Here is a 12,064-nt window from a genome sequence, read left to right as displayed (position 1 = left end):
AACATTTTTGTGAATTATAAGCAATTTTGAGTTGTGATCTCTTCAAGCTAAAAGGCCACGTTTCACCAAGATTAGAGGAGATCCGTGGTTCATTTGTAAACTTTCTTTCCCACATATATTTATTTGATTCGGGACACAAAAAAATTAATAACGTTAATTTTGAAATCTACTAACAAATTCAAAAATAGGTTTAAAGTTGCTTCTTCAGAGAATCATAAAGGTTCGAAACTATGCATTTTTCTTTTATTATTCTCTTAGTTAATAGAATTTTGGAAAATGCAACACAATTAAAATTTGTGTTAAATAAAATCTTTCACTTTGGAAGCTGTCTCCTGATGAACTATAAATAGCTTCTTTATTAATTTACTAATAGAGCAGCTCCTACAACAAGGCTGAAGATTGGGTATTATTAATACCCTTGTTTACATGCAACTGCATATTATTAAAAGTAAAGCAACAGCATTAGTCTTGGAACACAGTGTCAGAAACCAGGTTCAAATAAATGCCAATATATTTGACACAATGCTAAGGAAATAACAGTTTTGTTTTACTTTTTTATTTCATGAACATTAAAAATGTTCAACTCAACTCAAAGAATCTATTCCAAATTCTGAGCAACATATGGTTAAAGTTTTGTTATAGCTAGCAGGGAATAATTATTTATGATAGAAATAAAATTTCTTCCCAACTATGGATGTGACAAAATCAGGAGTTTCAACAGTAGTGGGGTTACCCAATAGAGAACACCACTGTCTCAATGCACATTCATGGCATTCTTCCCAGGGTCCAAAAGGGATGCTCTAGAACCGGAAAGAAATCTCAGAAATTTTCCAGACCAGCATGGATCCCAACGAAGGGACAGTGTAAGAGCCATTACCAGAAACACCAAGGCAGTTTCCAGCTCGGGGACACAAGAACAAAGTCACTACCACACAGCAGACAAGTGGTCACCATGCTCCCAGAAGCCTCCTGTCTCCTACCTTCTTAATCTTCTTGATGTCTGGATCCTCCTCCTCTTGATGAACATGGTACGGACGCATCCGTTCCTTGGTCTTATTAAGAGCAACAATCTGTAACAAAGACAGGTCCAGTTCAGGATTTGGTGAACGGTGGCATAGTGTCAAGCTACAGAAGTTCTGCCCTCGAAGACATCCGGAAACCTTCATTAGATGTGACCTCTTCTCATCTGGTGCTACAATGCAGGGACCACAAGTCTTATTCCAAGCCTGGTGTTTTGAGTGCAGACCTGAGGTCTGCCTTAGGAGAAACACTAGCCCAGAACCCAGTCCTGACAGATCAGGCCAGTGTCTCCTTGGGACCTTGTGTGAAGGCAGATGCCATGAAGCAACTGTGGTCACTAAAGACAGAGACATTCAACTTAAAGCTCTTGTAGTAAGCCTGTGGTCTTTGAAGTGCCTATCCCAGTCCTTATGCATCCCCTTGGGAAAATTATAGCTAGCACGGAGGTTGGTTGAAGCCAGGTGAAAAAGACTACTTCTAAGACACAGAAAAGACTGTAATAAGTTGGGTCTTTTCATGTACTCCCAGCCCCATGTGACCTGTAAGGGAAATTCAAGACCAAGTGACTTCTTGCTTTTACAGCAGAACAACTCTCTAGATTAGCCTCACTAAACATACAGGCCTAAGAATCCATACAGGTCTAAGAATTAAAACAGAATCATTGAGAAGCCAATACTAGAAAGGCCAGAAGGTCATAATTGTCCCTGTAGTGGCCTGTCTTTGGATCTTGTCCCCAAACCAAATACATTCAATTTCCATTTTCTAGGAAAGAATGGGAAGATAACGGAATAGGAAATAATTTCTGTCAGGTGGCCACAAAAGACATACCTGCCACTGACAGCTTTTCACTGCTATTTACATTCTGACTAATGCAGAACACAGTGCAGACAGATAAGCACACACAAGTAAATGCTAGGGAGCACCCCTTGGTGCTGAGTTCCTCTCATGGTGTGAATACCAACCTGCTTCACTCAGTAGACAAACATCTGGTGTTCTGGGGCAAAGAAAGAACACAATAATTTTGTTTTAAATTACAGTGCCTGATATAGTCTTTTAAAATGTGGGTTTGTTAAGTTTTCTGTTGTTGTTTGCACTATATCAGCTCTCACGGCTGCACAGAGGAAGCTGACATGCCTAATGATACAGTGAACACACACTTGACAAGTCATCATCCCTATAGGCATTCTCATGTCCATGCTAGAGCTAGATAGGCTGAGCTCCATACCGTGGATGTACCTGGGAACAGGAGGTAAAACCTATGCAGGAGTCACACTGAGTCTCAGGAGGTGTAAGAGGATGAAAAAGAAAATGTCTGCACAGTAGAAACAGCAAGAAAGTTGTCAAAGCTAGGGAGCCTGACAACAAGGACCCATGACTGCCACCACCGGTGACAAATCCTTCTTTAGATTAAAGAGACACCAATGCATCTCGGGTTAGAACAGAGAGGACAATATAATCTCTACATTCATCCTCCATTCTTCCTTTACTGTTCACTGTGAGCACCCACATGACAGCATGGAAAGGTTTCTGCATAAATGGAAACGAGGGGCACAAGGAGGACCCAGGTACACAGTACCATGACTATAGACTCAAAGATTAGCTACACTACCACTTAACAGCAACATCCCTCTGGGGTTCACCGGAAGTACACACTAAGGGACAGGGACCAAAGGAGAGGCAGAAATGCCTCACAGTCAATCAGTATCATCTTTGTTTATCCCAAATGTGCTTTTCAAAATTCTGCAGGGGGAAAAGCTGGAGCCTTTAGATTAAACATAAGTAAAGTATTTCTGAATTCCTTTCTGGTCCTTCCTTGGTTATATTCTGGCTTTCACTTAGCCTATGGCAGACTCACAGCTGTTACTCCAAGAGTCTATCTAAAGACAATTAAACACACACATACACACACACACACACACACACACACACACAGAGAGAGAGAGAGAGAGAGAGAGAGAGAGAGAGAGAGAGTTTCCAATCTAACGAATGACATTAGGGTCACAAATAACAGCAGAAGACACCATGTTTGTCATGGTAGCATATTATAGCAGCACATTTCCCTAACCCTGAAGCAGAAGCAGACAATGGATTCTGTCTACATCAGCAGCCCAGCCACATATTTGTCCCTGGCAAAAGAACTCAGCATGAGACTAAGTCTTTCTCCTGAACATGCGACAGATAATCATGAGGAAGAGGAAACAGTAAGACAGAATCTTCAACTGGGAAATACCTCTGATTTAAGCCTTTCGATTTCGGTATCTTGATCTTCGAGTTGATGTCGGAGTTGGTTAGTGGCAATCTTCTCAGTCTCCACAATCTGGACTAGATGAATGTACTTCTGCATTAGCACTTCCCTCTCGATCAAAATGTCCGCGTAACTTAGGAGAAAGTCGCACTGTCAGTCACTGAACTCTACCACAGTTTCACATAGCATACTACACACACATGTAGAAAGGGGCGTATGCATGTTGTTTGGCTGGTTCTACCTGGCACACTAACCTACATCATACAGCTGGCATCTCAACAATATAGAATTTCAATATTATCATTTTACATAATTCCCTGACTAAGAATCTATTTCATGTTGGCTGCTACCCACAATTCTAACATGACTGTGCAAAAAATTGCAAAGGAATTCTGAAAACTTTTAATATGAAAGTAGTATGCCTTTTTTTAAGGAGGAGACTGCAGTGTTTTAATCGACGCCATAGGTCTGCCAGGATGGTATTCAAAGTATTTAACAGGGCAGAACATTGACCAGTGAAACTGATACTCCTACCAACCAGAATGGATGTTCCAACCCTTAGAACAAGGGCTGTTTAGGAAAAATTATTATGACTTCCTGGAGACTAGAGCTCTGTGGGGTTCTTTATGGGGGCACATACCACCCACAACTCTTTTCTGAAAGTGAGCAGAAGCCACACATGTGATTTAAAAAAGAAGTTAAACTGTTGAGGTTTGGTCATTTGCTATTTATTGCCATGCTAAATACTGGCCCCCAGGCCTGGCTGCCCCAGGGATGAGAGAATCATGACATACACAAAGTGATGTAATTTGACCTTGTTTCTTAATTTAAAACTATTGGTGAAATAAAGATGTCTTCAGCCTATAGCTGGCAGAAGAGAAATGGGGTTTTTGTTTCCTAGACTTGGGATCTGAAGAGAGACCATAAGGAGAGTAGTAGGTGGGGAGAGAGGAGAAGAAGCCATGGAGGTAAGTAAATCATGAAAACTTGACTATGAGGGCTGACCAGTTGGAGTTAAGAGCAGCACAGGTGGAACATGGCAAGTTATATCTCATGGTTATTGATAGGGAAGTAGACATAATAGCTTAGAGGGTACATATCTGCCCAGCTCTAGTGCACTAAAGACCTATTATAAATATAAAAGCTGTGTGTCTTTTATCTGGGAAGTGAAAGAACACAGGTCAGGTAGAAACCCCTGATTGAGAGTAAATAATTACTACATGAAACTCCTTGGGCCCTGACTCTGGCTGCCTCATCCATTTCTTCAGCTAAACATGGTAAAGAGGAAAATCTGCTCTTAGTTTATGCTGATAATGCAACATTGAGGTACCTGGAATATGAGGTGACATTGAGGCACCTGGAGTATAATGCACCTAGAATGTAGCACAACATCGAGGTGCTGGAATATACTGCAATGCCCAGGTGCCTGGAGTATCATGCAGTGTTAAGTTACTTGAGATTCTGCATCAGATCCTCTTGCACTATTTAGCGTGGTAAGATGCACACTCCTTTCTTCATAAAACCTTTTCCCAACGGCATGATAACAACTATGATTAATAACAGACACTACTTACTGGGTGTATAGCATGTATCACGCATTTCCTTACTGCATGTGAGAGGTGAGATTGATGATCCCAATTGTTAGAGGAAGAATTTGGTTCTCAGAGTGCACTTTGGCCTCAGGTCAGACAGCTAGGAAGTGGTAGCATTAGGACCAAGTCAATGTCTGCCTGACCTGAGTCCATGTTAGTAACCACAAGCCAAACTGCCCCTCAGGGGAGAAGCAACACCAGGCTCTTCAGAGGCAACTGCCAAATCTTCAGGCTGCATGCCTCTTCTTTGGACCTTGACCCACTGAAGCCATGTTTCATCACAAAACTTCCCTCAAGACCATGGCGAATAAACTTAAGAAGAGATGTCTGATGCTAACTATGCCAGCTAGAATCTCTCTTCCTAGAATCTTGCTGTTTCCTTTAGGTGAGATGGTATGGACCTGGAAACTGTGGTTGCCATTGTTGGGCAGCCCACCACATCCCAAAGCAGTCATAGGCAGTCAGCTCAGGAAGAAAAGCATAGACAGATATTCAGAAAAGCAAACAAAACAAGCAGAATGTCTGAGACAGAAAGGTATCAGCTACCCAGGTTCCTACAGGCTTTCATGACATCTGAGTAAGATTTCACCCTGGAGTTCAGAGAGGTATCTAGTTTCCTTCCAGTAAATTCTCTTTCTAACCCAATACAAATAACCTTGTATTCCTTAAAAACTAAGAAGTCTTGAGGCCGTGGTAAAGTCACAACTGTAGGCGTGTCACCTGACTCATTCACACTAAAGTCTTGATGAGCATCCCAAGTTAGCCGAGTTCTCAGGTCACCTGCTCTAAGAAATCACCCTTTGAGATTAGAAAGAAGGGCTATGCACCTGTGAGAGAATGGAAGTGGAAAGAAGAGGGAGGGCTTCTCCCAAGCCAGCCTTCCTCTAAAGTGCTGGTTCTCAACCTGTGACTTGAAACCCCTTTGGGGGTCTAACGACCCTTTCACAGAGGGCCCATATCAGATATCCTGCATGTCAGATATTTATATTACTATTCATAACAGTAGCAAAATTACACTTATGAAGTAGCAACAAAATAATTGTGTGGTTGTGGGTCACCATAACATGAGGGGCCATATGAAAGGGACTCGGCATTAGGAAGGCTGAGAACCAGTGCTCTAGAGTGTGGTAGAACATCTTGCTGGTATCACCAAAGCTATGTGACAGTGTTTACAAATGTATTAGATCAGCATGAGGGAGCAGAATAGTGTTCTGTTTTATCTTCTAAAATAACCAAAAAGAATGAAAAGACATGCAAACCCAGGCCAAGATTCAGGGCTGGGCTCATGTGGACTCATGGCAGACACTAGCTGCCCTCCTTTCCCAAGGCTCCACTTAAATGTTAGAAATTGACTTGTTCTTTGTTTGTTCTTAGTGAACAAAATTAGAACGAGATTGAAGAGTGTACTGTTAGCAGACCGAGTATTTAATAAACTTCAGTGGGAAAAAAAAAGCTGAGCAGAATTCATTTGGTGGAAAACTGTAGAAGAGGAAATGACAGGTGCAGAACCCTGCACTCGAGGATGAGATGCTCGTGCCAGGGCTGGCCCGGAGATGCTCCAGACACAGAACCAGCTAATGCAAGAACAGAAGCTAGGGGCAGGAAGGGGGCCTGAACAATGTCAGGGAGGTCAGTTCGTCAACCCCATCCCCAGATCACCACCCATGATCTACTGTCTGTAGAAGAGCTGACCACCTTCATACAGAAGGCTGGGCTCCGAGACAGCACAGAGCTTAGGTCAGTCCTGGCATTCACTGTAGACATTAGGAGGAACCAAAAAAGGAAAAGTATGTTTAGCAGTCCCCCCGCAGTGAACTGTGCACTGTGATGCAGCTTACTGCACACTCTGTGTGCAAGCAGACAACAGCTCATTTATTGTGCAGTGTAGCAAAGCAGTGGATGGTACTTCTGAGGTGAGTCTACAAAAGACTGTGGCTCCTATCTTGCCTACCATCCCCTGCTGTGTTTTGATGGATTCCTTGCAGTCTCTTGTTGGTTTGCTCAGAGGGGAACCAGATGCCTGGCTGTGAACTGCTCCATCCAGAGGCTCATGATGAATAGAAAGGGAGGGAGTTCTCTCCCCTAGAGACTCAGCTCAGCACAACACATAAGGAAGTGAATCAAGCCAGCAATTCTCTGACTTAGACAGCAGCAGACTCTCCCTAACCTATACATTCAGAGGAGCCCACAGAGAGAAACAGGAGCAGAGGTGACCAGGCTAATCCTTGCTAAGACACCTGGCCTGCAGAAGCAGTGGTGGATAATGAGTTCCTTATTGTGGTAATCATTGTGAAATAAACCATTAAGCAGCTACAGATAGCAAATACAGCCTCAAATGAACCAACAGAAAAGCTGCCACAGGAAGCAAGGGTCATTCTGGCAGCTGAGACTCGCTGTCCTCGGAGATAGGAAGGATATTAAGAGTCTGGGAGCAAACAAAGGCTGCCTAGGAAATGAAGCAGTCAGATAGAAGAGGACATGGAAACAAAGCCTAATTGCTAAAATTCTACAGGTTAATGAATGTTCTAACCCATAAATCAGAGACAGTTGATGAGTAAGCAGAGCGGTCAGAAACCAAGAGTACTCTAACAGGCTGTCTGCAGGAAGAGAGACTTGAAGAGCAAATGTTCAATTCTGTGTGATCGTTCATGTGCTGTGGGACCGAACACCAATACTCTGGTATAGAATGTTGCTATGTGCACTGTGCAAATGCCCCTTATTGCTTTTCCTTACCAATAAATAAAGTGGGTTAGAGGGACAAAGTGATAGGTACACAGTGTCCTGTTTTGACCTCCTGAGGCAGCACGAGTCAAGTCAGGACTATGCATCTCTCCTCCTCACCACAGATCTTACTCTAACTGTGCCATCAAGCCTTCTCACTGCTTTTTAGTTTTTCAGAATTGACCTATGGCAGAATTCAAAGGCATAATGGAGTTTATAGAACAGAAAACAGATGTGTAAAATTTTATAAAGTGATAATAAATAACAATAAAAGCAATAAAAGCTCTGCATCAGAAGAGAGAAAAATACAACAAAAGACACAAAACATCTATATCTAGTTGGCCTTCTTCATGGAGATCAACACAAAGTGTGTTGAGTTGATAAATAAGCAGAGATTTAACTATACTTTAGGACAAAGTCAACTAACATAAGAGCTACAAAATATATAAGAAACAGCTATGGAGGGAGCAAAAGAAACATGTGTGGTAGTACAAGAGTTAAATGTCTCATATTTATAATAAGTGGATAATATTGGGTAAAATTAGACAAAAGGCACTTCATATAACATAATAAGCGAATAAGTATATGAACTGATATGCCATTTCATCAAAAAACTGTTGAAGATCTTTAGAAAACATTAACACTTAATATGAGGAAGGCAGAGTAGATTGGGTAACGCTGCACAGTGCTCTAGAGTAAGCTGTTGTAGAAGAAAGTATTGCAAGCACACCAAAGCCTGTGTGAAGGAGTATATCATTTGTGTTTTTGGTGTCTTCATTGCTAGAAGTAGAAAAAGGTCAGATTTTCATGATGAAGTACAAAGAAATAAGGTGTTCATTCATCAAGATAGGAGAATCGGGGCAACCTTCTAGACCCACTTGTAGAACATACGTGATTAAGCAAGTATCAGGAATCACTGTGAGGTATGGCTTTAAACACCTTTAAAATCATGTTTTAAAAAATAACTATAAAGATGACCATGACTGTGGTAGAGCACCACTCATACACATAATATTGTAGGTTCTATCAGAAGTACTGCAAAAATAGTTGTAAAATAGTGACCTTATCAAAGGCCTGCTGATGCTTGAAAGGGAAAAGGAACTCAGGACAAACAGCCTGTACACAGCATATATCTAGGTACGGATGGGGGTTCATATCTACATAAGAAAGCAAATGACTTGAATGTGTGTAGATATGTAGATCTATCTAAAGTGGAGTGGGAGGGGAAAGAGAGAAAAACAAGAATGCCAAGTAAAGTCAAGGCACAAAGAGTTGTGATCCTGGACTGGAGACATTATGAGTGGTGTTTCCTCACCTCTTGAGTATGTGTATGCTTCTCTATATTCCTAACACCTCTACAGTAGTAACTGAGGTTAAGGATGCATGAAATTCTGTTAGTTATTTACTCCATGTCTTAGGTACTACTACTACTAATAATAATAATAATATGGAATAACGCTAATGTATGGAGTAAATGTTGCTTTGCATGTTCCTATGAGTCCAAATTGATCTATGACTAAAACACACCATTGAGGGACACATCAAAGCACAGGACACAGAAACAAACAAAATGGAAGGGGGTAGGGAATCTGTGTCCTCATGGAGCTTGGGCAGCATAAGAAGGAAAAGACACAAATCAATAAGAAAACCTGGTAATTAGTACTGAAGAAGAAAATGGGCAGAAGATGAGTCAGAAACAGGAAGAGAAGGATTACCGTTCCAAGCCAGGCATAGCACATTCTCATCAGGAAGCTAGTCCTAGCAGAATGCCTGAAGGACACAGTTCTGGCTGATGGCAAAGCACATCAAATAAATAGAGAACCAAATGCAATGGCTTGGTGATGGGCTGGGGTGGGACTGACCTGGCTGAGGAGATAACAAGGTCACTGGTCTCTAGTGGGCAGGCCCAGAAGGTCAGTCAGGAAGAGGGAACAGAATGGTCAACCATGGAGACTAATCTAGGATCTCAGGCTTTCCTTCTGGTGCGAGATTTGAGCTTGGATTTTAAAACAGATCAATAGCTACCTTCTTAACAAGACAATTTTGGCTGTTGTGATGGAGGGAAGACAAGGGTTGGGAGTGGCTCCTGCTGAGAGAGGTGGGAGAAGCTAGGGTTACACTGCAATAATCCAGGGAAAATGGTCAACAGTAGCCAAGTGTCCAGTGTGAGCCAACATCACATGAGAACATTGGTCAACATGGGTATCTTTTGCAGGGCTTTACATGTCTCATGCAGTAATTCACAAGTCATGTGACTCATGCCACTGGCTCCTACTGCTCTGCTCTACTCCTACTGGGGTGCATCTTCAACTGTGTCTCATAAACCTTATCTGTGACTCCACTAGAAAATGAATGTCTGTTCTTAGCCAGATAAACTTTGCAGGCCTGACTTTTCTTTATAAGATTTCCTGAGTGTCGCTTAGTGTTTCTCTTCTAATGTGTTTCCAACGCATACTTTACTTGATTAAAATTTCCATTTCCTAGATTCTGTCCAAACTTTTAAGAATGTATTGTTTCTATTTGATTCATTCCCTATCCAAAGGAACAAGAAGAAAAAGGGGGGGGGGGGAGAAGGCAGTTTCACACTGCCAAGGGAAGCTGTGTAAGTCAACATAATGAAAGCAAAACTAAAAGCCCATCTGTGGAATATCAACATATGGCATGCCTAGGACACACATGGGCACAAAACATTGGTGTGTAATATTTATAATACAAACCAAACTACCACTATTTCCACGGGAGAGAAGGGAACATTCAAATGAAATCCCAAAAAACCCAGAGAAAAGACACAGTGTGGAATTTTAGTCTAGTGTTATCTTTTATAGTGGGTAAGATGTATGTAGCATCCAGGGGTATGCTCAGCTTTATAGGGAAGACCATTGAGAATCAGGACTCCATACTGCAAGAGTCTTGATGTTTTGGGGAACAGGAAGAATGAAGGCCCAGAAGACAGCAGTACAATATCTGACTAGAAAACTTTTTAAAACTGGTGGCTGCAACAAATCTACAGTCTAGACCTTGAGTGTTCCCTGCAGGCTCACATGTGGAAGGTTGGACACTGAGTGGTGCTATTGTGAGGTGGAGGGAACCTAAAGCAGATTATTAGAAACAGACTTTTGAAGGGGATTGTGGGACACTACTCTTCTTACCATTCTTTTTTTACCACATGTCCATGAGGCAAACCATTTTGCCCCATCACATCTCCTTGCAGAAGCTTGCTGCTTCACAATAGGCCCCAGGAGTGAGGAATATCATCATGAGTTAATATTTTGTTTTTCTTTTAGATAAAATTAGACTCAAGTCTATCTCTAGTACTGGAGCTTAATAAGATCTTTGAACTGATGGTTTTAGTTTTTAAAAAAGGATAGTTGTCACACTGGATGAGATCTGGCATGTGGAGAGGTGGATAACAGATGTTTTTGTCTCTCTTTTAGAGCATCTTTGTTGGGCCTCAAGATAGAGTCTTGAACATGTCAAGCATGCTTTCTGACTATTCTAATATCACACATAGTTCTCCAGTCACATTTTCCTCCCAGACAGTAAACAGAACCCAACATTTTGCTGCATACAAGAAACCCACTTCAGTGACAAAGACAGACACTACCTCAGAGTAAAAGACTGGGAAAACAATTTTCTAAGAAAATGGTCCCAAGAAACAAGATTGAGTAGCCATTCTAATATCGAATAAAATCAACTTTCAACATAATGATATCAAAAAAGATAAGGAGGGACACTTCATACTCATCAAATGTAAAATTTACCAGGATGAACTCTCAATTCTGAACATTATGTTCCAAATGCAAGGGCATCCTCATTCATTAAAGAAACTTTAGTAAAGCTCAAAACACACATTGCACCACACACAATAATAGTGGGAGATTTCAACACTCCACTCTCATCAATGGACAGATTGTGGAAACAGAAACTAAACAGAGACACAGTGAAACTAACAGAAGTTATGGAACAAATGGATTTAACTGATATCTATAGAACATTTTATCCTTAAACAAAATGTGCTTTTTCTCAGCACCTCATGGTACATTCTCCAAAAGTGACCATATAATCAGTCACAAAACAGTTCTCAACAGATACAAAAATATTGAAATAATCTCATGCATCCTATCAGATTACTATGAACTAAGGCTGATCTTCAATAACAACATAAATAACAGAAAACTCACATATGTGGAAGCTGAACAATACTCTACTCGATGATAACTGGGTCAAGGAAGAAATAAAAACTGAAATTAAAGACTTTATAGAGTTTAATGAAAATGAAGCTACAACATATCCAAACTTATGGGTCACAATGAAAGCAGTCCTAAGAGGAAAACTCATAGCTGTGAGTGCCTCCAAAAAGAAACTAGAGAGAGCATACACTAGCAGCTTGACAGCAAACCTAAAAGCTCTAGAACAAAAGGAAGCAAATTCACCCAAGAGGAGTAGACAGCAGGAAATAATCAAACTCAGGGCTCAAATCAACCAA

The 12,064-nt window shown here is 41.2% G+C and overlaps 1 protein-coding gene across 2 annotated transcripts in view; it reads right to left on the bottom strand.

Annotated features, from left to right (window-relative positions):
- The window catches only part of Rasgrf2 (Ras protein specific guanine nucleotide releasing factor 2), a 233,932-nt gene that overhangs the window by 132,299 nt on the left and 89,569 nt on the right, over nt 1-12,064 (bottom strand). For both annotated transcript variants that reach the window (XM_029468511.2, XM_021180496.2), the window contains exons 3-4: nt 3,251-3,398; nt 981-1,070 (exon numbers count right to left, since the gene is read on the bottom strand). In XM_029468511.2, the coding sequence (XP_029324371.1) occupies nt 981-1,070; nt 3,251-3,398 (238 nt within the window). The remainder of the gene's footprint in view (nt 1-980; nt 1,071-3,250; nt 3,399-12,064) is intronic.

This window comes from Mus caroli, unplaced genomic scaffold (assembly GCF_978045245.1).
Source record: "Mus caroli unplaced genomic scaffold, Mus_caroli_1 scaffold_15, whole genome shotgun sequence".
Taxonomy (NCBI): Eukaryota; Metazoa; Chordata; class Mammalia; order Rodentia; family Muridae; genus Mus; species Mus caroli.
This window is presented reverse-complemented; position numbering and strand designations above follow the sequence as displayed.